Below are 25,094 nucleotides of genomic sequence, written 5' to 3' on the forward strand. Positions count from 1 at the left end.
AATGGGCAATCATGACATTACATGGGGCAACAAGTGGGCAATCATGATAATACATGGGTCAACAAGAGGCATATCATGACAATACATGGGATGGGACAACAAGAGGGCAATCATAACAATACCTGGGGCAACAAGAGGGAAATCATGACAATACATGGGACAAGAGGGCAATCATGACAATACATGGGGCAACAAGAGGTCAATCATGACAATACATGGGGCAACAAGAGGGCAATCATGACAGTATATGGGACAACAAGTGAACAATCATGACAATACATGGTGCAACAAATGGGCAATCATGACATTACATGGGGCAACAAGTGGGCAATCATGACAATACATGGTGCAACAAGAGGGCAATCATGACAGTACATGGTGCAACAAGAGGGCAATCATGATAATACATAGGTCAACAAGAGGCATATCATAACAATACATGGGATGGGACAACAAGAGGGCAATCATAACAATACCTGGGGCAACAAGAGGGCAATCATAACAATACATGGGGCAACAAGAGGGAAATCATGAAAACACATGGGACAAGTGGGCAATCATGACAATATATGGGTCAACAAGAGGGCAATCATGAAAAACATGGGGCAACAAGTGGGCAATCATGACAATACATGGGACAACAAGTGGGCAATCATGACAATACATGGGGCAACAAGAGGGAAATCATGACAATACATGGGGCAGTTGGGCAATCATGACAATACATGGGGCAACAAGTGGGCAATCATGATAATACACGGGGCAACAATTGGGCAATTATGACAATACATGGGACAACAAGTGGGCAATCATGACAATACATTGTGCAACAAGTGGGAAATCATGATAATACATGGGACAAGTGGGCAATCATGAAAATACATGGGACAAGAGGGGAATATTGACAATACATGGGGCAACAAGAGGGCAATCATGACAATACATGGGTCAACGAGAGGGCAATCATGACAATACATGGGGCAACAAGTGGTCAATAATGACAATACATAGGGCAACAAGTGGTCAATAATGACAATACATGGGGCAACAAGTGGGCAATCATGACAATCCATGGGTCAACGAGAGGGCAATCATGACAATCCATGGGGGCAACAAGTGGGCAATCATGACAATACATGGGGCAACAAGTGGGAAATCATGACAATACATGGGGCAACAAGTGGGCAATCATGACAATACATGGGGCAAAAAGAGGGCAATTACATGTAGAAGATGCAGTCCATGTTGGTAAGTGAAGTGGTCAGAAGGAATATTTCTTCCCTATCCTTAATGTGTGTCTTCCAAGAAGGAAAGAAGGAATTTACAATGAAGAAGGAGGAAATTGCATCATACAAAGGGGAGGAGTCACATAAAAAGGAATGTAGTAGGAACAGTGACCACAGGGTGGCACCATAACAACAGAAAATTATAGTGGAGGTCCTGTGGACAGTTAAAAAATAATTCGGCAGCTACAAAAACTTACACTGGTTGGGTTGACCGACCATCCTGTCTCCTCGGTGCCGGCATCTTCAGTGTGGGCACCTTGTGAATGGAACCATAGTCTTCTGGGACCTGTCACGTGTCACAGAAGACTACGGGGAGGACAACTTTTGCTTCCGATCGCCTAGACGATCACAGTGGAAGTGGGAGCGGGTACCTGTCAAATTCAGGTGACCAGAGTGTTGAGGTGGGTAGGAGGAAGGTGCTGGTTAGAGTAGGTGGAGAGTAAACTTTGTGACCTGGGCAGTAAGGTGGGTAGGAGGAAGGTGCTGGTTAAGGTAGGTGGAGGGTAAACCTTGTGACCGGGGCAGTGAGGTGGGTAGGAGGAAGGAGCTGGTTAGGGAAGGTGGAGGGTAAACCTTGTGACTGGGGCGGTTAGGTGGGTAGGAGGGAGGTGCTGGTTAGGGAAGGTGGAGGGTAAACCTTGTGACCGGGGCGGTGACGTGGGTAGGAGGGAGGTGCTGGTTAGGGAAGGTAGAAGGTAAACCTTGTGACCGGGGCGGTGAGGTGGGTAGGAGGGAGGTGCTGGTTAGGGTAGGTGGAGGGTAAACCTTGTGACCAAGGCGGTGAGGTGGGTAGGAGGGAGGTGCTGGTTAGAGTAGGTGGAGGGTAAACCTTGTGACCAGGGAGGTGAGGTGGGGAGGAGGAAGGTGCTGGTTAGGGTAAGTGGAGGGTAAACCTTGTGACCGGGGCGGTGAGGTGGGTAGGAGAAAAGTGCTGGTTAAGGTAGGTGGAGGGTAAACCTTGTGACCGGGGCGGTGAGGTGGGTAGGAGGAAGGTGCTGGTTAAGGTAGGTGGAGGGTAAACCTTGTGACCGGGGCGGTGAGGTGGGTAGGAGGAAGGTGCTGGTTAGGTTAGGTGGAGGGTAAACCTTGTGACCGGGGCGGTGAGGTGGGTAGGAGGAAGGTGCAGGTTAAGGTAGGTGGCGGGTAAACCTTGTGACTGGGGCGGTGAGGTGGGTAGGAGGAAGGTGCTGGTTAAGGTAGGTGGAGGGTAAACCTTGTGACCGGGGCGGTGAGGTGGGTAGGAGGAAGGTGCTGGTTAGGGTAGGTGGAGGGTAAACCTTGTGACCGGGGCGGTGAGGTGGGTAGGAGGAAGGTGCAGGTTAAGGTAGGTGGAGGGTAAACCTTGTGACCGGGGCGGTGAGGTGGGTAGGAGGAAGGTGCTGGTTAGGGTAGGCGGAGGGTAAACCTTGTGACCGGGGCGGTGAGGTGGGTAGGAGGAAGGTGCTGGTTAAGGTAGGCGGAGGGTAAACCTTGTGACCGGGGCGGTGAGGTGGGTAGGAGGAAGGTGCTGGTTAAGGTAGATGGAGGGTAAAGCTTGTGAACGGGGCGGTGAGGTGGGTAAGAGGAAGGTGCTGGTTAGGGTAGGCGGAGGGTAAACCTTGTGACCAGGGAGGTGAGGTGGGGAGGAGGAAGGTGCTGGTTAGGGTAGGTGGGAGGGTAAGCCTTGTTACCAGGGCGGTGAGGTGGGTAGGAGGAAGGTGCTGGTTAGGGTAGGTGGAGGGTAAACCTTGTGACCGGGGCGGTGAGGTGGGTAGGAGGGAGGTGCTGGTTAGGGTAGGTGGAGAGTAAACCTTGTGACCGGGGCGGTGAGGTGGGTAGGAGGAAGGTGCTGGTTAGGGTAGGTGGAGGGTAAACCTTAATGGGGAAAGAACAAAAAGAGGGCGCACAGGCCTAGTGCATTACCATAAAAAATGTTTAATAAAAAATAAAGTAGGTGTTGTACTCACAAACGACAATATAGTCAAGGCACGTCATAAAAGAACAGCTGGATCAACACCGCGCTGAGTAACAGTCCGCAATAGGGAGTTCCAAAAGGCTGACGCGTTTCGAGGACTTGCCTCTTCCTCATTGGCTCTGAGGAAGAGGCAAGTCCTCGAAACGCATCAGCCTTTTGGATGTCTAAACTCCCTATTGCGGACTGTTACTCAGCGCGGTGTTGATCCAGCTGTTCTTTATGACGTGCCTTGACTATATTGTCGTTTGTGAGTACAACACCTACTTTATTTTTTATTAAACATTTTTTATGGTAATGCACTAGGCCTGTGCGCCCTCTTTTTGTTCTTTCCCCATTCAGTATATTTGGATTCCCCCGGTCCATTTGAGGGCAGCAAGGTGTGCATGTTCCAGGACATTCTTAATGTGGTTGTAGCATCGAGTCCATCCCCAAGCGCAGGAGCATTTGTGTTTGCTGGAGGGTAAACCTTGTGACCGGGGTGGTGAGGTGGGTAGGAGAAAGGTGCTGGTTAGGGTAGGTGGAGGGTAAACCTTGTGACCGGGCGGTGAGGTGGGTAAGAGGAAGGTGCTGGTTAGGGTAGGTGGAGGGTAAACCTTGGGACCAGGGCGGTGAGGTGGGTAGGAACAAGGTGCTGGTTAGGGTAGGTGGGAGGTTAAGCCTTGTTACCAGGGCGGTGAGGTGGGTAGGAGGAAGGTGCTGGTTAGGGTAGGTGGAGGGTAAACCTTGTGACCGGGGCGGTGAGGTGGGTAGAAGGAAGGTGCTGGTTAGGGTAGGTGGAGGGTAAACCTTGCGACCGGGGCGGTGAGGTGGGTAGGAGGAAGGTGCTGGTTAAGGTAGGTGGAGGGTAAACCTTGTGACCGGGGTGGTGAGGTGGGTAGGAGGAAGGTGGTGGTTAGAGTAGGTGGAGGGTAAATCTTCTGACCGGGGCGGTGAGGTGGGTAGGAGGGAGGTGCTGGTTAGAGTAGGTGGAGGGTAGACCTTGTGACCGGGGCGGTGAGTTGGGTAGGAGGAAGGTGCTGGTTAAGGTAGGTGAAGGGTAAACCTTGTGACCGGGGCGGTGAGGTGGGTAGGAGGAGGGTGCTGGTTAGGGTAGGTGGAGGGTAAACCTTGTTACCAGGGCGGTGAGGTGGGTAGGAGGAAGGTGCTGGTTAGGGTAAGTGGAGGGTAAACCTTGTTACCAGGGCGGTGAGGTGGGTAGAAGGAAGGTGCTGGTTAGGGTAGGTGGAGGGTAAACCTTGTGACCGGGGCGGTGAGGTGGGTAGAAGGAAGGTGCTGGTTATGGTAGGTGGAGGGTAAACCTTGTGACCGGGGCGGTGAGGTGGGTAGGAGGAAGGTGCTGGTTAAGGTAGGTGGAGGGTAAACCTTGTGACCGGGGTGGTGAGGTGGGTAGGAGGAAGGTGGTGGTTAGAGTAGGTGGAGGGTAAATCTTCTGACCGGGGCGGTGAGGTGGGTAGGAGGGAGGTGCTGGTTAGAGTAGGTGGAGGGTAGACCTTGTGACCGGGGCGGTGAGTTGGGTAGGAGGAAGGTGCTGGTTAAGGTAGGTGAAGGGTAAACCTTGTGACCGGGGCGGTGAGGTGGGTAAGAGGAAGGTGCTGGTTAGGGTAGGCGGAGGGTAAACCTTGTGACCAGGGAGGTGAGGTGGGGAGGAGGAAGGTGCTGGTTAGGGTAGGTGGGAGGGTAAGCCTTGTTACCAGGGCGGTGAGGTGGGTAGGAGGAAGGTGCTGGTTAGGGTAGGTGGAGGGTAAACCTTGTGACCGGGGCGGTGAGGTGGGTAGGAGGGAGGTGCTGGTTAGGGTAGGTGGAGAGTAAACCTTGTGACCGGGGCGGTGAGGTGGGTAGGAGGAAGGTGCTGGTTAAGGTAGGTGGAGGGTAAACCTTGTGACCGGGGTGGTGAGGTGGGTAGGAGGAAGGTGGTGGTTAGAGTAGGTGGAGGGTAAATCTTCTGACCGGGGCGGTGAGGTGGGTAGGAGGGAGGTGCTGGTTAGAGTAGGTGGAGGGTAGACCTTGTGACCGGGGCGGTGAGTTGGGTAGGAGGAAGGTGCTGGTTAAGGTAGGTGAAGGGTAAACCTTGTGACCGGGGCGGTGAGGTGGGTAGGAGGAGGGTGCTGGTTAGGGTAGGTGGAGGGTAAACCTTGTTACCAGGGCGGTGAGGTGGGTAGGAGGAAGGTGCTGGTTAGGGTAAGTGGAGGGTAAACCTTGTTACCAGGGCGGTGAGGTGGGTAGAAGGAAGGTGCTGGTTAGGGTAGGTGGAGGGTAAACCTTGTGACCGGGGCGGTGAGGTGGGTAGGAGGGAGGAGGTGGTTAGGGTAGGAAAGGATGCAGAGTGTGCTACCAGTGGGGAGGAGGTAATAATGTCTTCTGAAAGGAGAGGGTCCTGGCTCTGTCTATGGACTGGATTTGGGGGGGTCACGCAATTAGGTCAATCTTTGAATCTATTGATGGGCTATGACTTCTGCTCTCTCCTTCTGCCCCCATGATAAATGGGCACTACCTGGCACAGCAGCCTGTCCCAACACTTCCTCCAACCCCCCACCCTGTAATTTCAGGCAGCCTCCCGTACCACCTCCCAGCTATCACCTGAACCCCTGCAAAGTCAGGAAGCCACCATACACCGAGAGTGCCCCCAACAACCCCCCACTCCCCGTGCTCTACCGCCCAACATGCCTAGACCCTTCTCTCTCTACCCATTGGTTCACAGCGCTCTATTGGGTGCAGTCAATGTCCTCAAGTGGTGACCTACCCTGGTCTTGGCCATCAGGTTGCTCCTCTCTTTGGTCATTAGCAGCTTCCCATGAACTAAGGGTGCACGATTGTTTCCTGCATCTCAATCCCATCCAACATTGTTCCCCAGCTTAGTCAGCCAGCCACCATGCACCGAGGATGCCCCCAACATCCCCCACCCCCCGATCCACCACCCAACACGCCTGCACCCTACTCTGTTTACCCCTTAGTCCACAGCAAACACAGTGTTTGCCTTCTGGTGCTCTTATCTGCTCTTGACCACCAAGTTGGTACTCTGTGTCCTCTCTTTGGTCATTGGTAGCTTCCCTTGTCTGGCAGGGGGCGTCTCCTCATCTAGTTCGGTCTCAGGTGTTGGTCCTTCTGGTGGTCCAGAGCAGCAGTCCCCAGAGCCCTCTTGTAGGTTTGTCAGTGGCTGTTGCACATCCCTCAGTTGGACTGCTTTTGGACATCTCCACTGTATGTGAATTCCTATGTCCCTCAACGGGTGAGAAAGAAAATGGAATTTTTGTAGTTGTTGTAAAATCCTCCTCTTGGGCACCATTGAGGGACACGGGTCTTACTCCTCTGTGGTTTTTGCTCTGCCCTCGGAACTGCTTATTCAAAAAACTTAGATGTGCTTGGTGGAGAAGGGGTTATACAGGGGCTGGTTTACAGTTTATTCGTTTGCCAACGTCCAAATCTCCTGCAAGTGGTTGACCGGAGAGGTGAGGAGGATTCTGGGAGGTCACATGATGTTACTCTGATCTCTATTAATAAAACACAGACCTGACCGGAGAGGTGAGGAGGATTCTGGGATGGTGACTGTATCATTGTGTGTGTCAGGTTCCTTTAAGGTGTCAGGATGTCACTGTCTATTTCTCCATGGAGGAGTGGGAGTATTTAGAAGGACACAAGGACCTCTACAAGGACATCATGATGGACAATCAGCCGCCCCTCACATCACCGGGTAAGAGGAGACTTTATTGTAAAGGAGAGAGCAGTACGGAGGATCCACCTAGATCCCCCATCATCTGATAAACACATAGAAACAATGGATTCAGTCAGTGTGTGTGTTTCCTACAGATGGATCCAGTCATGTGAACCCACCAGAGAGATGTCCCTGTCCTCTGTATTCCCGGGATTCCACACAGGAAGGTCACACCATCCCTCACCGTCATCAGGTAGATGGATCCAGTCATGAGAACCCACCAGAGAGATGTCCCCATCCTCTGTATTCTCGGGATTCCACACAGGAAGTTCACACCATCCCTCACCATCATCAGGTAGATGGATCCAGTCATGGGAACCCACCAGAGAGATGTCCCTGTCCTTTGTATTCCCAGGATTTCTTACAGAAAGATCTCATCATCCCCCACCATCATCAGGTAGGTGGATCCAGTTATGGGAACCCACCAGAGAGATGTCCCCATCCTCTGTATTCCCGGGATTCCACACAGGAAGGTCACATCATCCCTCACCATCATCAGGTAGATGGATCCAGTCATAGGAACCCACCAGAGAGATGTCCCCGTCCTTGTATTCTCAGGATTTCTCACAGAAAGATCGCATCATCCCTCACCATCATCATGTAGATCGATCCAGTAATGAGAACCCACCAGAAAGATGTCCCCATTCTGTATTCCCGAGATTCCACACAGGAGTCACACCATCCTTCACCATCATCAGGTAGGTGGGATTGACCATGTAGGAAAGTGATCCCAGAGATAAAATACATCTGTGTATAGTAACGTTTACATTTCAAAGATATTATGTTCTGTCATTTAGGATGAAAAAAACGTTAGTTATTCTTCCCAATGACTATAAGTGTAAGCGGCATTCTTCCTCAACTAGGCTTCCTCCAGAGGTTGCCAGGAGTTCCTTCAGCATTTTCAGCCTCTCAGATAAGTTCCCACTGACACCATTGATCCTTTTATTATCTGTAAGGGGGTTATTCTTCCCAATGATCACAAGTGTGAGGAGCATTCTTCCTCAACCAGGGTTCCTCAAGAGCAGGGTTTCTCAACTAGGGTTCCTCCAGAGGTTTGTCAAATCCCCCAAACTACTTCTAGTACAAATCTTCTTAATCTCGTTGCAAATCCACCCTCATCACAAATCCCCCAACCCCCCCTTAAGCAGAAAACCCTCTAAACCTCTCCTTCTAGAACAAAGCTTCCTGTTCTCTCTTCAAACCCCCCTCTCAGCATAGCCCCCCCCCCCAAAAAAAAAAATCTCACCTTCTTCCAGCACAAATTCTCTTCCCAAACTCCTCCCCCCAGCACAAATCCCACCCATCCCCCCTTTCAGCACAAATCTCCCCCAAACCCCTCCTTCTAGCACAAATCATCCTATCTTCTTCCAAAAATCCCCCCTCCGCAGCACAAATACCACCTTTGAGCATAAATCCCAAGTTAACCCCTCCTTTTAGCACAAATCCTCTTCCCAAATCCCCTCCCAGCACAAATCCCCCCACCACACCATAAATCCCTCCCAAACCCCTCCTTCCAGCACAAATCCTCTTCCCAAATCCCCTCCCAGCACAAATCCCCCCACCACGCCATAAATCCCTCCCAAACCCCTCCTTTCAGCACAAATCCTCTTCCCAAATCCCATCCCAGCACAAATCCCCCCACCACACCATAAATCCCTCCCAAACCCCTCCTTCCAGCACAAATCCTCTTCCCAAATCCCCTCCCAGCACAAATCCCCCCACCACACCATAAATCCCTTCCAAACCCTCCTTCCAGCACAAATCCTATTCCCAAATCCCCTCCCAGCACAAATCCCCTCACCATGCCATAAATCCCTCCCAAACCCCTCCTTCCAGCACAAATCCTTTTCCCAAATCCCATCCCGGCACAAATCCCCCCACCACACCATAAATCCCTCCCAAACCCCTCCTTCCAGCACAAATCCTCTTGCCAAATCCCCTCCCAGCACAAATCCCCCCCATCCCCCCATAAATCCCTCCGTCTTGCACAAATCCTCTAATTATGTCCCCAAATCCCCCCCAACAAGAATCCCCTCCAAACCCCTCCTTCTAGCACAAATCATCCTATTCTCTCCTAAAATCCCCCCTCCGCAGCACAAATCCCACCTTTGAGCATAAATCCCCCGTAAACCCCTCCTTCCAGCACAAATCCTCTTCCCAAACCCCCCCAGCACTAATCCCCCCATCCCCCCCGTAAATACCTCCAAAACTCCTCCTTCCACCACAAATCCTCTTCCCAAACCCCTCCTTCCAGCACAAATCCCCCCATTCCCCCCATAAATCCATCCCAAACCCCTCCTTCCAGCACAAATCCTCTTCCCAAACCTCCCTCCCAGCACAAATCCCCCCCATAAATCCGTCCCAAACACCCCCAGCACAAATCCTCCGCATCCCCCCTTAAATCCATCCCAAACCCTCTTATTATCTCACCAAATCCCCCCTCCCAGCACAAATCCTCCCTCCCAGCAAAAAACCTGCCTATCCTCCCCCCCCCTTTCAGCACAAATCCTCTTCCCAAATCCCTTTTAGCACAAATCCCCCCAAACACCCCTCCACAGCACAAATCCCACCTTTGAGCATAAATCCCCGTAAACCCCTCCATCCAGCACAAATCCTCTTCCCAAATTCCCCCCACAGCACAAATCCCCCCATAAATCCCTCCCAAACCCCTCCACCTAGCACAAATCCTCTTATTATCTCCCCAAATCCCCTCTTAAATCTTATAGCGCCCAGCCTCCCAAATCCCCCTCTTTGCACAAAACCCTCCCCCTCACCCCATCCCCCTTTAAATCACCTTCCTTACCCCTCCTTCTAATACAAATCTGCTGTTTAATCCTCCCCCCTAATGTCCCACTACCAGCACAAGCCCCACCCCCACAAACGCCCTCCTTCTTGTAAAATTCCTATTCCCTCCACATTCTCCCAGCACAATTCCTATGCCCCCCCCCCAGCACAGACCTTACATACCATGTGGCTCTGCTGGAAGATGTTGTTCCTCCCATGCTCCTCATATGACATGTCAGAGCCACATTGGAGCCTGGGGGAAGCCTCCCTTGGTTCTGCCATTTACTATTTTACGGTTGTAATGGGCGGGAACCACCAAGGGAAGATGCCGGCTGCCACAGTGTCGGTGTATGTAGGCCTTCTCTCATTGCAGAAGAGTCCTGTACTGCACAACCCCTTTTCAGGTGGGGGGGAACCTTCAAATACACTGGGGGCATCAACCAGATTGGAGTCACAGCTCTCCTGGACTCAGGAATGATGGTGACCTTCGTACAGAACAACTTGGTGAAGGATGAAGGACCTGTAGCCAAGACGTTCTGAGTCGTCTACATCCATGGTGACGCAAGGACCTACCCAATAGCATCCATGTCTATTACCACCATTTCTGGAACTTCAGGGCAACTGGTAAGAAATCTGGTACACCCCTGTAATAACAGATGTGACTTTCCCAGATTCTAAGGACCGAGCCAAACTTGGGGGGGAAGAAGGAGTCTGACCAGATGGGTAGAACAGACCTCTGACCTTCAGAGGATGTTGTTACAGAAATGCCAAACAATGATCTATGCATGAAGGGTCTGCTTGCCCAACCCAAAATGAGAAGGTTGCCAGTACCGGGGACGAGGGTCCTGAAACTAAGCTGTCCTCTGAGAATAGGGGGATTGATTTTTCTATTATATTTCGGACATGGGGAGGATGCTATGAGGATAAACTCTTTCCCTGCCCTCCATGATCTGCATGTGTCCCTGGGGGGGGGGGGGGGGCATGGCTCAGACAGTGGTTATAAATATTCTTCCCCAGGAGCTGGGTGCAAACAAGAGATGGCCTTATCTTGACCTACTCTATTTGTTTACCAAGGTTCAAGAAGACATGGTTGAGCAACTGTTGGTACCCCAGCTGTATATAGAGAAGGTCCTCAATCTGGCCCATAATGATATTTTGGGGAGATACCTGGGGACTGCAAAAAACAGAGGTGCGTAACTCTGACTGGTTCTACTGACCACAGTTGAAAGATGAGATAAAGAAATACTGCATATCTGTCTACCATCCACAGATAGGTAGGCCTGTTGAAAGCTTCAACATATTCTAAAAACCATGCCGAAATAGGTGGTGCAAGAGGATGTGAAAGACCGGGACCACTTCTTGTCAGCTTCTGTGGCAATACGTGCCATTTGTGAGGTGCCTTAGGCCTCCAGAGGGTTTACGCCCAGGTTTACACTCGGGGTTTCCATTCATAAACACTAGTTTATGGACGGAGACCCTGGGGTTTGCTTGAACTAGTAAAGGAAGAACGGAAGAGTGAGTCCACCACTCACAAGAGGGTTCTAGAATATGCTTCCAAGATGCAAGAGCAGATGGCAAATGTGGTGCCTCTGGTTGGCAAACATATCCAAAGTGCTTAGGAGGCACAACACCGGGTCTATAATAGGTTGGCTAAAATAAGGCACGCACAGGTGAGGACTCTACTGGCAAAACAGATCCCTACCTTGGAAGGCAAAATCGTGGTCAGGTGGCAAGGCCAATTTGAGATGCTGGCAAGATCAAGGTCTATCAGATCTACCACATACGTCTGGTAAAGCCTTAGAAAGATAGGGAACCCGTAACCACCATGGCGAGTGTAAGACTTGAGCCTCAGGCTGCTGTGCCCCTTCCATGTTCATGCGGTAGAGGGTCATTATCTGAGGGCCCTTTTATTTTTAAAGGGGGCTTCCAGATTCCAATAAGGTTCCTGCTCACAGACCCCCCACAACCAGCCAGGGTTCTGGGCATAAAGGCCCTTGTCCTCATCAACATGGGCACAAGGTGCTTCGTCAGGGAAGCGTTTCTCTAGGGTAAGAGGGGAGGAGTCTTTGTAGGACCTTTTTCACTGCAGATCACAGAAGACCCAGAGCTGCAAACTTCCTGAGCACTGGACGTGTAGCTACAAAAAAAGAAGGGTGTCCGTACAGTTACAATACAAGAGGGTTAGGAGGGCCACCACTAGAGAGAGACCATGAGCCGATTGTTATGGCGTTGAGCCAAAATGAGTACTAGGGGGGTACATGTGCCCTTAATTCCAGTGTGCAGGTAGAACCACCACTAGAGGCAGGTTGCGTATTGTGTTACAGAAGGAAGTGTCCTCATTGGTGGTGGCCATTTTGTTGTACCTCAAAAGGAATGTTGGGAATGTTAGAAGGAGAAAGCCTTCTCTGGGAATCTTCTGGGGAGCCTGAGCCCAGCAAGGAGGAAGTAATAATGTCTTATTATTAGGGGTGTCTGCCCCCCACCCCTTCTCATCACCCATTCTGTCTACACCCTTCCTCCCATCTCTTCACCTGTACATGCTTCACCCCAATCTTACCTGCACCGCACTCCTCTCTCATCTCTCGCCCTGTGTGTGCTCCATTGTCCGCCTGAAGACTCCTTCCCCCCAGTACAGACCCCCTGTGGCTCTGAATCAGGAAGCATCGGGGGGTTGACTCTCTGGAGGATTTCGTAATGCACAGATCTGTGGCTACAGCACCCCCAGAGAGTCAGCACCCCCCTTTGTACACTACAGACCTGACCGGAGAGGTGAGGAGGATTCTGGGATGGTGACTGTATCATTGTGTGTCAGATTCCTATAAGGTGTCAGAGTGTCACTGTCTATTTCTCCATGGAGGAGTGGGAGTATTTAGAAGGACACAAGGACCTCTACAAGGACGTCATGATGGACAATCAGCCGCCCCTCACATCACCGGGTAAGAGGAGACTTTATTGTAAAGGAGAGAGCAGTACGGAGGATCCACCTAGATCCCCCATCATCTGATAAACACATAGAAACAATGGATTCAGTCAGTGTGTGTGTTTCCTACAGATGGATCCAGTCATGGGAACCCACCAGAGAGATGTCCCCATCCTCTGTATTTCCGGGATTCCAGACAGGAAGGTCACACGATCCCTCACCATCATCAGGTAGATGGATCCAGTCATGGGAACCCACCAGAGAGATGTCCCTGTCCTCTTTATTCCCAGGATTCCACACAGGAAGGTCACACCATCCCTCACCATCATCAGGTAGATGGATCCAGTCATGGGAACCCACCAGAGAGATGTCCCCATCCTCTGTATTCCTGGGATTCCACACAGGAAGGACACACCATCCCTCACCATCATCAGGTAGATGGATCCAGTCATGGGAACCCACCAGAGAGATGTCCCCATCCTCTGTATTTCCGGGATTCCAGACAGGAAGGTCACACGATCCCTCACCATCATCAGGTAGTTGGATCCAGTAATGGGAACCGACCAGAGAGATGTCCCCGCCCTCTGTATTCCCAGGATTCCACACAGGAAGGTCACACCATCCATCACCATCATCAGGTAGATGGATCCAGTCATGGGAACCCACCAGAGAGATGTCCCCGTCCTCTGTATTCCCGGCATTCCACACAGGAAGGTCACACCATCCCTCACCATCATAAGGTAGATAGATCTAGTAATGGAAATCCACCAGAGAGATACTCCCATCCTCTGTATTCCCGGGATTCCACACAGGAAGGTCACACCATCCCTCACCATCATAAGTTAGGTGGATCCGGTCATGGGAACCCACCAGAGAGATGTCCCTGTCCTCTGTATTCCCGGGATTCCACACAGGAAGGTCAAACCATCCCCCACCATCATCAGGTAGATGGATCCAGTCATGGGAACCCAGCAGAGAAATGTCCTCGTCCTCTGTATTCCCGGGATTCCACACAGGAAGGTCACACCATCCCTCACCATTATCAGGTAGATGGATCCAGTCATGGGAACCCACAAGAGAGATGTCCCCGTCCTCTGTATTCCCGGGATTCCGCACAGGAAGGTCACAACATCCCTCACCATCATCAGGTATATAGAACAGAACATCTAAAACCTATATGATCCTCTCTCACAAAGTCCAGATATTATGAGTTGATGTTCTTTCTGAAATTTTAAGCCATTCATTCTATTAATATTTTGTGTTGGAAGTGTGAAGATCTGATGGATGTGAAAGCTGATAACAAAGAAGAGGTTAACGTGAGGGATGACCTGCAGTCAACGGAGGAAACCAGGATGATGGTGGCAAAGAATAAGGAGGAATCTTCTCTGGATATCACTGAAGGTGACTGAAAATGTCCTACACAACAATGATTTATATCTCATTGTCTGCTTGGTTGCTCACTTATAGGTAGCCTACCTCAGGAGAAATATGTGGGTTCTCATTGATTGCATTCTTCTGGAAATGTTGGCTGCCGAGCTCAAGAGAGCTTAGTTTGTAGAAGAGGGAAAACTAGGGGTCCACCCAGATCCCCCATCATCCCTTCTACCTTTATTTTTACAGATGGATCCAGTCATGGGAACCCACCAAAGAAATGTCCCCGTCCTCTGTATTCCCGGGACTCCACACAGGAAGGTCATACCATCCCTCACCATCATCAGGTAGATGGATCCAGTCATGGGAACCCACCAGAGAGATGTTCCCATCCTCTGTATTCCCGGGATTCAACACAGGAAGGTCACACCATCCCTCACCATCATCAGGTAGATGGATCCAGCAATGGGAACCCACCAGAGAGATGTCCCCGTGCTCTGTATTCCCGGGATTCCACACAGAAAGATCACACCGTCCCTCACCATCATCAGGTAGGTGGGAATGACCATGTAGGATCCCAGACCCTAAAAGATAAAATACATCTGTGTATAATAACATTTACATTTTAAAGATATTATGTTCTCTCATTTAGGATGAAAAAATCAATAAGGCAGAAGTTGAGGTTAAAAAGGAAGAAGAAACCTATGTGAAGGGTGATCAGCAGTATACAGAGGAGGCTGGGATGATGGACGCAGTTAAAGACGAAGAAGGATCTCCAGATAACAGCTCAGGTACATAATCATCACTAGATTCAAAAATGGTTTAAAGCCGACCTACACACCCCCAAACCACTTTGCATCTTCTCAATTTTAAAAGCTATTTTCTTTTGTCTACCTTTTGTTTGACATGAAGATTTTGTACAACGTATGAAAGGTCCATCTCCGTTCCTGAATATAACGTCATGTTCCCAACAAATGAGGAGGAGATACTAGACACCATATGGGACAGTGGTTCTCAACTTTTCTAATGCCGCGACCCCTTAATACAGTTCCTCATGTTGTGGTGACCCCCAACCATAAAATTATTTTCGTTGCTACTTCATAACTGTAATTTTGCAGTGGGAGGAATAGTGCCTCATCATTGGTATCAGTGAGAGGAACAGTGCTTCATCACTGATGTCAGTGGGGAGGAATAGTGTCCCATCGTTGGTATCAGTGGGAGGAATAGTGCCCCATCGTTGGTGTCAGTGGGAGGAATAGTGCCCCATCGTTGGTGTCAGTGGGAGGAATAGTGCCCCATCGTTGGTGTCAGTGGGAGGAATAGTGCCCCATCATTGGTATCAGTGAGAGGAACAGTGCTTCATCACTGATGTCAGTGGGGAGGAATAGTGTCCCATCGTTGGTATCAGTGGGAGGAATAGTGCCCCATCGTTGGTGTCAGTGGGAGGAATAGTGCCCCATCGTTGGTGTCAGTGGGAGGAATAGTGCCCCATCGTTGGTGTCAGTGGGAGGAATAGTGCCCCATCATTGGTATCAGTGAGAGGAACAGTGCTTCATCACTGATGTCAGTGGGGAGGAATAGTGCCCCATCGTTGGTGTCAGTGGGAGGAATAGTGCCCCATCGTTGGTATCAGTGGGAGGAATAGTGCCCCATCGTTGGTGTCAGTGGGAGGAATAGTGCCCCATCGTTGGTGTCAGTGGGAGGAATAGTCCCCCATCGTTGGTATCAGTGGGAGGAATAGTGCCCCATCGTTGGTATCAGTGGGAGGAATAGTGCCCCATCGTTGGTGTCAGTGGGAGGAATAGTGCCCCATCGTTGGTGTCAGTGGTAGGAATAGTGCCCCATCGTTGGTGTCAGTGGGAGGAATAGTGCCCCATCGTTGGTGTCAGTGGGAGGAATAGTGCCCCATCGTTGGTGTCAGTGGGAGGAATAGTGCCACATCGTTGGTGTCAGTGGGAGGAATAGTGTCCCATCGTTGGTGTCAGTGGGAGGAATAGTGCCACATCGTTGGTGTCAGTGGGATGAATAGTGTCCCATCGTTGGTATCAGTGGGAGGAATAGTGCCCCATCGTTGGTGTCAGTGGGAGGAATAGTGCCCCATCGTTGGTGTCAGTGGGAGGAATAGTGCCCCATCATTGGTATCAGTGGGAGGAATAGTGCCCCATCGTTGGTATCAGTGTGAGGAATAGTGCCCCATCGTTGGTGTCAGTGGGAGGAATAGTGCCCCATCATTGGTGTCAGTGGGAGGAATAGTGCCCCATCATTGGTGTCAGTGGGAGGAATAGTGCCCCATCATTGGTGTCAGTGGGAGGAATAGTGCCCATCATTGGTGTCAGTGTGGTGGAGGGGGGGAATAGTGCCCCATCATTGGGGTCAGGGGGGGGAATAGTGACCCATCATTGGTGTCAGTGGGGGGAGGAATAGTGACCCATCATTGGTGTCAGTGGGGGGAGGAATAGTGCCCCATTCTTGGTGTCAGTGGGGGGAGGAATAGTGCCCCATCGTTGGTGTCAGTGGGGGGAGGAATAGTGACCCATCGTTGGTGTCAGTGGGGGGAGGAATAGTGCCCCATTCTTGGTGTCAGTGGGGGGAGGAATAGTGCCCCATCATTGGTGTCAGTGTGGGGAGGAAAAGTGCCCCATCGTTGGTGTCAGTGGGGGGAGGAATAGTGCCCCATCGTTGGTGTCAGTGGGGGGAGGAATAGTGCCTCATCGTTGGTGTCAGTGGGGGGAGGAATAGTGCCCCATCGTTGGTGTCAGTGGGGGGAGGAATAGTGCCTCATCGTTGGTGTCAGTGGGGGGAGGAATAATGCCTCATCGTTGGTGTCAATGGGGGGAGGAATAGTGCCCCATCGTTGGTGTCAGTGGGGGGAATAGTGCCCCATCGTTGGTGTCAGTGGGGGGAATAGTGCCCCATCGTTGGTGTCTGTGGGAGGAATAGTGCCCCATCGTTGGTGTCAGTGGGGGGAGGAATAGTGCCCCATCGTTGGTGTCAGTGGGGGGAGGAATAGTGCCCCATCATTGGTGTCAGTGGGGGGAGGAATAGTGCCCCATCGTTGGTGTCAGTGGGGGGAGGAATAGTGCCCCATCGTTGGTGTCAGTGGGGGGAGGAATAGTGCCCCATCATTGGTGTCAGTGGGGGGAGGAATAGTGCCCCATCGTTGGTGTCAGTGGGGGGAGGAATAGTGCCCCATCATTGGTGTCAGTGGGGGGAGGAATAGTGCCCCATCGTTGGTGTCAGTGGGGGGAGGAATAGTGCCCCATCGTTGGTGTCAGTGGGGGGAGGAATAGTGCCCCATCGTTGGTGTCAGTGGGGGGAGGAATAGTGCCCCATCATTGGTGTTAGTGACACCAATGATACTTACCTTGCTGACTCCTGCCCCAGCCTGGGCTCTCTCCCTCTCCCATCTACAGTCTGCATACCTGGCTGCAGCAGCAAAATTTGCACTTACCTGTCAGCTGTCTTCCTTCTCTGGCCTCTCTCTTCACTCGCTCCTGCAGCTCCCTCGATCTTCGTTGATCTCCGCGCACTGCCGCTCGGCTCCTCCTCTCCAAGCTCCACCTCCTCGCCGGTGATTGGCCGCCTGTGTGCCTTTCCTCAGCTACAGTTCCGGTGGCCAATCAGCGGCGAGGAGTCGGAGCTGTTGAGTAATCCCGGAGGTGTGGCCAGGTGACAGGGGCAGCATATCATCCCGCCCACAAATCGCCTGAGACAGGAGCGGTGTCTCGGTTCCTAAGACCATCGGAAATATGTGTTTTCCGATGGTCTTAGGCGACCCCTGTGAAATGGTCGTTCGACCCCCAGGTTGAGAACCGCTGATATGGGAGGTCCATCTCCATTCCTCAATATAACGTCACGTTCCCAACAAATGAGGAGGAGATACTGGACACCATATGAAAGGTCCATCTCCATTCCTCAATATAACGTCATGTTCCCTACAAATGAGGAGGAGATACTGGACACCATATGAAAGGTCCATCTCCATTCCTCAATATAACGTCATGTTCCCAACAAATGAGGAGGAGATACTGGACACCATATGAAAGGTCCATCTCCATTCCTCAATATAACGTCATGTTCCCAACAAATGAGGAGGAGATACTGGACACCATATGAAAGGTCCATCTCCATTCCTCAATATAACGTCATGTTCCCTACAAATGAGGAGGAGATACTGGACACCATATGAAAGGTCCATCTCCATTCCTCAATATAACGTCACGTTCCCAACAAATGAGGAGGAGATACTGGACACCATATGAAAGGTCCATCTCCATTCCTCAATATAACGTCATGTTCCCTACAAATGAGGAGGAGATACTGGACACCATATGAAAGGTCCATCTCCATTCCTCAATATAACGTCATGTTCCCAACAAATGAGGAGGAGATACTGGACACCATATGAAAGGTCCATCTCCATCATATATGACTCCTGGAAAATACTTCCAATTCTTATTTCCCTGACAGGCGGACTCTGCGCTCGGAATAGAAGAACATCGGAGGAAGATGTAAATGCAGAAGATGACGGCATCTCATGTTCTCTAGAAGTAAATCCCATCACTCATAATATACATAGCAGACCTCACCATGGGAAGAGCTCATTGGATGCGTCTGATTCTGAGGAACCTCCTAATAGGTCACCTACTTGGACTTCAGACGGCCGTCTAATATCTTACGGGACGGATGGGGGTGGAAGTTCATCTGATCTCAAGGAACCTTCTTTAACCCATAAAGGAGTTCATACAGGAGAGAGTTTATTGTCATGTTTGGAGTGCGGGAAATGTTTTACTCAGAAGGCACATCTTCTAAACCACCAGAAGTGTCACATAAGTGTACGACCATTTTCCTGTCCAGAGTGCGGAAAATGTTTTGCCCAGAAGGCAAGCCTTATTTCACACCAGAGATATCACACAAGTAAACGTCCTTTCTCATGTCCAGAGTGCAGGAAACGCTTTCATGGAAAAAGCGGACTTCTTATACACCTCAGAATTCACACGGGTGAGCGACCTTTCTCATGTTCAGAGTGCAGGAAATGTTTCACTCGAAAAGGAGGCCTTCTTATACACCAGAGAAATCACACAGGTGACCACCCCATTTCATGTTCTGAGTGCGGGAAATCTTTTACTTATGAAAGTTGTCTTCTTAGACATCAGAATGTTCACACAGGCGAGCGCCCCTATCCATGTTCAGAGTGCGGGAAATGTTTTACTAACAAGCAAGGCCTTCTTCGACACCAGAGAATTCACACAGGTGTGCGTCCTTTTTCATGTTCTGAGTGCGGGAAATGTTTTTCTAGGAAATGCATACTTCTTACACATCAGAACGTTCACAAAGGCGAGCGTCCCTATTCATGTTCAGAGTGCAGGAAACGTTTCAATCAGAAAGAAGGCCTTCTTGTACACTAGAGGATTCACACAGGCAAGCGTCCTTTTTCATGCTCTGTGGGAAATGTTTTTCCGACAGAAGGATACTTTTTGAACATCAGAACATCAGCGTCCCCATTCGTGTACAGTATGCGGGAAATGTTACACCCAGAAAAAAGGCCTTCTTAGCCATCAGAGGGTACACACGGGTGAGCGCCCATATTCATGTACAGAGTGCGGGAAATGTTTTCGTGAGAAAGGAAGCCTTCTTAAGCACCAAAGAATTCATACAGGGGAGCGCCCTTTTTCGTGTTCTGAGTGCGGGAAATGTTTTACTCGGAAAGAATACCTTCTTCACCACCAGGGTATCCACACAGGTGAGCTTCCTTTTTCATGTTCTGAGTGCGGGAAGTGTTTTTCAACGAAATGGATACTTCTTAGACATCAGAAAGTTCATGCAGGCGAGAGTCCCTATTCATGTTCAGAGTGCGGGGAATCTTTCATTGACAAAGGAGAGATTTCTAAACATCAGAGAATTCACAAGGGTGTGCATCCTTATTCATGTTCAGAGTGCAGGAAATGTTTCCAAAAGAAGGATGATCTTCTTAAACATCAGAGAGTTCACACAGGTGAGCGGCCTTTCTCATGTTTAAGGTGCGGGAAATGTTTTACTCAAAAGGAAACCCTTCTTCAGCATGAGAGAGTTCACACAGGTGAGCGCCCTTTCTCATGTTCTGAGTGCGGGAAATGTTTTACTCGTGCGGGAAGTGTTGCATTCTGAAAGTACAACTACTGAAACATCAGAGAATTCACACGGGTGAGCGACCTTTCTCGTGTTCAGAGTGCGGGAAACGTTTTCCACGAAAAGAAACCCTTCTTCACCACGAGAGAGTTCACACAGGTGAGCGCCCTTTCTCATGCTCTGAGTGCAGGAAATCCTTTTCTCAAAAACAGTCACTTCAGAGACACAAGACAGTTCACACAAGCGAGCATTGCTATTCGTGTTCAGAGTGCGGGAAATGTATGTCACTAAGAAAGGATACCTTGTTGCACACCAAAGAGTTCACACTGGTTAGCGTCCTTTTTCATGGTCTGAGTGCAGGAAATATTTCACTAAGAAAAAACTGCATCCGGCTGCCAATAAAACTTAGGCGGGGCAATGGGGGGTGGTAAATTCATGACTCTACTTTTACCCCACCCCCACTCTAACCCCTAAGAACACACATAGAGCAATCAGATTTTTCATCACAGGTGTAATGACAGTATAAAGTTTTGCAGCAGACACAAAGTGCATGTGTACAACCCCATCCGGCTGCCATTAAAGCTTAAGGGGGTGGTAAAACCACGACTTTACTGCCAACTTATTCCGCTCCCCCCCACGCAATACTTGGGTAATCATGGGGCAACAACTGGGCATTCATGACAATACATGGGGCAACAAGTGGGCAATCAGGACAATACATGGGGCAACGAGGGCAATCATGACAATACATGGGGCAACAGAGGGCAATCATGACAATACATGGGGCAACAGGTGGGCATTCATAGCAATACATGGGGCAACAAGAGGGCAATCATGACAATACATGGGGCAACAAGTGGGCATTCATAACACTACATGAGGCAACAAGTGGGCAAATATAACAATACATGGGACAACAAGTGGGCAATCATGACAATAAATGGGGCAACAGGTGGGCATTCATAGCAATACACGGGGCAACAAGAGGGCAATCATGACAATACATGGGGCAACAAGTGGGTATTCATAACACTACATGAGGCAACAAGTGTGCAAATATAACAATACACGGGACAACAAGTGGCAATCATGACAATACATGGGGCAACAAGTGGGTCATCATAGCAACACAGGGGGTAGAAGTTGAAGGGACAACTGGGGCCCGGCCTCCTAATTCTTTTTGTTCTTCTATAATATGTATATAGATCTAGCCTATTGGGTGGAAAAAAAGATCACCATAGAATGCATTAACCCAGAGCAGCCAATCAGGATTCATCTTTCACCGGTGCCGGATGTCATAGCTTCTTTTTTGGTTCATTGAAGTAGCCGGCTTTTCATTGGTCCAGACAATGTGTGATTATTATTACATGTGACATACTTGTTAATCCTGTTATATAAAAGATCTGATCTGGGTTCAACCTTCATGTACGGCTTGGTAGTCACTTCTCTCGATCTTGTCAAATAAACAGGAACGCTCTACACAATATTCTGTCCGGAGTTGTCTTTTCTAGCAATGACCATAATGATCTCTGGTGACCGGTGATTGGAGTGCGATCGGTTCATAGAGAGTCCTCCATCGGAGAATCCAGAAGGTCCAGTTCCAGTGGGTATCTAATGCAGGCCATAGACGGGGAGAAAAACGACAGATTTTTCTTTTAAAAAACGAAAAATTGGTCGTTCAAGCGGCCGACGTTACCATCAATGGTAAAAAAAATCGGCCGATTTTCATCCCGTCTACAGCCGGCAAAAAGTGTCCCTGCAGAGAGCTCCGCTATTTCTTTGACAGTTCTTTGACAGTTCCTTGACATTTACAGCGGTTGCAACATTGTATCTATTTGTTTCCATTTAGGATACAGATGTTTTTATTCGGAAACAAATAGATACAATGTTGCAACCGCTGTAAATGTCAAGGAACTGTCAAAGAACTGTCAAAGAAATAGCGTAGCTCTCTGCAGGGACACCTTTTGCTGGACTGGAATTCCTCTTATTTTTCATCCTACTTCTTCTTATTTTTCTTCTTCTTCATCATCATCCTCTTCTTCTTCTTCTTCATCATCATCCTCCTCTTCTTCATCATCCTCCTCCTCTTCTTCATCATCATCCTCTTCTTCATCATCATCATCATCCTCTTCATCATCATCCTCTTCTTCATCATCATCATCATCCTCTTCATCATCATCATCCTCTTCATCATCATCATCATCATCCTCTTCTTCTTCTTCATCACCATCCTCTTCTTCTTCTTCATCATCCTCTTCTTCTTCATCATCATCATCATCCTCATCTTCTTCATGATCATCGTCCTTTTCTTCTTCATCATCATCCTTTTCTTCTTCTTCTTTTTCTTTTTCTTCTTTTTGTCTTCCTCTTGCAGGTCACTGCTCATGCGCAGATTTTTTATCGGTAAAAAATCGGCCGATTTGCCCATCATTGCCACGAAAATCGTCCAATCGGCAAAATCAGCCGGTTTTTTTCCCAACTTTACCGATAAAAAAATCTGCCAAAATACCGAAAAACGGCTGAAGAAATAGCCCACTAACGATCCGAAAATCGGCCGATTTTATTTTCGGCCGAAAAATCTGCCAATTTTCGACCCATCTATGGCCTGCATAAGGGTACATGGATCCACCACAAACACCACATAGAACAGCGGTTCTCAACCTGGGGGTCGCGACCCCTTTGGGGGTCGAACGACGCTTCCACAGGGGTCGCCTAAGACCATCGGAAAACACATATTTCCGATGGTCTTAGGAACCGAGACACCGCTCCTCGCCGCCGCCGCCGCCACCGCCGTCTCCAGGTGTGGGCGGGATGACATGCCGCCCCTGTCATCTGGACACACCTCGAGATCAATCCTCGCCTGTGATTGGCCGCCGGCACTGTAGCTCAGGAGAGGCACACAGGCGGCCAATCACCGGCAAGGAGGTGGAGCTTGGAGAGGAGGAGCCGAGCGGCACCGCGAAGATCGAGCGAGTGAAGAGGAGGAGAGCGGCCGGAGAAGGAAGACATCTGACAGGTAAGTGTCGGTACCATGGGAGAGGGAGGGAGCGAGCGAGCCCAGGCTGGAGCAGGGGTCTGCAAGGTAAGTATCATTGGTGTCAGTGGGAATAGTGCCCCATCATTGGTGTCACTAATACCAATGATGGGGCACTATTCCTCCCACTGACACCAACGATGGGACACTATTCCTCCCACTGACACCAATGATGGGGCACTATTCCTCCCCCAAATGACACCAACGATGGGGCACTATTCCTCCCCCACTGACACCAAGGATGGGGCACGATTCCTCCCCCCACTGACACCAACGATGGGGCACAATTCCTCCCCCCACTGACACCAAGGATGGGGCACTATTCCTCCCCCCACTGACACCAAGGATGGGGCACTATTCCTCCCCCCACTGACACCAAGGATGGGGCACTATTCCTCCCCCAACTGACACCAAGGATGGGGCACTATTCCTCCCCCCACTGACACCAAGGATGTGGCACTATTCCTCCCCCCACTGACACCAAGGATGGGGCACTATTCCTCCCCCCACTGACACCTATGATGGGGCACTATTCCCCCCACTGACACCTATGATGGGGCACTATTCCCCCCACTGACACCAATGATGGGGCACTATTCCCCCCACTGACACCTATGATGGGGCACTATTCCTCCCCCCACTGACATTAATGATGGGGCACTATTCCTCCTCCCACTGACACCAATGATGGGGCACTATTCCCCCCACTGACAGCAATGATGGGGCACTATTCCTCACACTGACACCGATGATGGGGCACTATTCCTCCCACTGACACCGATGATGGGGCACTATTCCTCCCACTGACACCGATGATGGAGCACTATTCCTCCCACTGATACCGATGATGGGGCACTATTCCTCACACTGACACCGATGACGGGGCACTATTCCTCACACTGATACCGATGACGAGGCACTATTCCTCCCACTGACACCAATGACGGGGCACTATTCCTCCCACTGACACCAATGATGGGACACTATTCCCCCCCACTGATACCAATGATCGGGCACTATTCCTCCCACTGATACCAATGATGGGACACTATTCCTCCCACTGATACCAATGATGGGGCACTATTCCCCCCCACTGACACCAATGATGGGGCACTATTCCTCCCACTGATACCAATGATGAGGCACTATTCCTCCCACTGATACCAATGATGGGGCACTATTCCTCCCACTGACACCAATGATGGGACACTATTCCTCACACTGACACCAATGATGGGGCACTATTCCTCCCACTGATACCAATGACGGGGCACTATTCCTCCCACTGACACCAATGACGAGGCACTATTCCTCCCACTGACACCAATGACGGGGCACTATTCCTCTCACTGACACCAATGATGGGGCACTATTCCTCCCACTGATACCAATGACGGGACACTATTCCTCCAACTGACACCAATGACGGGGCACTATTCCTCCCACTGACACCAATGATGGGGCACTATTCCTCCCACTGACACCAATGATGGGGCACTATTCCTCCCACTGACACCAATGATGGGGCACTATTCCTCCCACTGACACCAATGATGGGGCACTATTCCTCCCACTGACACCAATGATGGGGCACTATTCCTCCCACTGACACCAATGATGGGGCACTATTCCTCCCACTGACACCAATGACGGGGCACTATTCCTCCCACTGACACCAATGACGGGGCACTATTCCTCCCACTGACACCAATGACGGGGCACTATTCCTCCCACTGACACCAATGAAGGGGGCACTATTCCTCCCACTGACACCAATGACGGGGCACTATTCCTCCCACTGATACCAATGATGGGGCACTATTCCTCCCAATGACACCAATGACGTGGCTCTATTCCTCCTACTGCAAAATTACAGTTATGAAGTAGCAACGAAAATAATTTTATGGTTGGGGGTCACCACAACATGA

General features: G+C 50.2%; 2 protein-coding genes across 2 annotated transcripts in view; both read left to right on the forward strand.

Annotated features, from left to right (window-relative positions):
• Positions 1–21,616, forward strand: part of LOC149453179 (uncharacterized) — a 63,495-nt gene extending 41,879 nt beyond the window's left edge. The window contains 2 exon segments of the mRNA XM_089688607.1: positions 19,540–20,150; positions 20,153–21,616. Of these exon segments, the coding sequence (XP_089544733.1) occupies positions 19,540–20,150; positions 20,153–20,563 (1,022 nt within the window). The 3' untranslated portion in view covers positions 20,564–21,616.
• Positions 12,097–19,632, forward strand: LOC149453180 (uncharacterized). Its single transcript, XM_089688234.1, has 7 exons — positions 12,097–12,502; positions 12,591–12,669; positions 12,786–13,801; positions 13,922–14,054; positions 14,274–14,575; positions 14,677–14,815; positions 18,495–19,632. Exons 1-7 carry the CDS (start codon positions 12,428–12,430, stop codon positions 19,430–19,432), a joined length of 2,682 nt encoding a protein of 893 aa, XP_089544360.1. The 5' UTR covers positions 12,097–12,427; the 3' UTR covers positions 19,433–19,632.
• Positions 21,617–25,094: the final 3,478 nt, after the last annotated feature.

This window comes from Staurois parvus, unplaced genomic scaffold, assembly GCF_062004578.1.
Source record: "Staurois parvus isolate SC_StPar_1 unplaced genomic scaffold, SC_StPar_1.0 ptg000449l, whole genome shotgun sequence".
NCBI lineage: Eukaryota > Metazoa > Chordata > Amphibia > Anura > Ranidae > Staurois > Staurois parvus.

Coding starts and splice junctions, on each gene's coding strand:
- LOC149453180 (XM_089688234.1), top strand. CDS start 12,428: ATGCACAGATCTGTGGCTACAGCACCCCCAGAGAGTCAGCACCCCCCT. Junction 12,503..12,590: donor CTACAGACCTGACCGGAGAG/GTGAGGAGGATT, acceptor TTCTCCATGGAG/GAGTGGGAGTATTTAGAAGG. Junction 14,816..18,494: donor ATCTCCAGATAACAGCTCAG/GTACATAATCAT, acceptor TTTCCCTGACAG/GCGGACTCTGCGCTCGGAAT.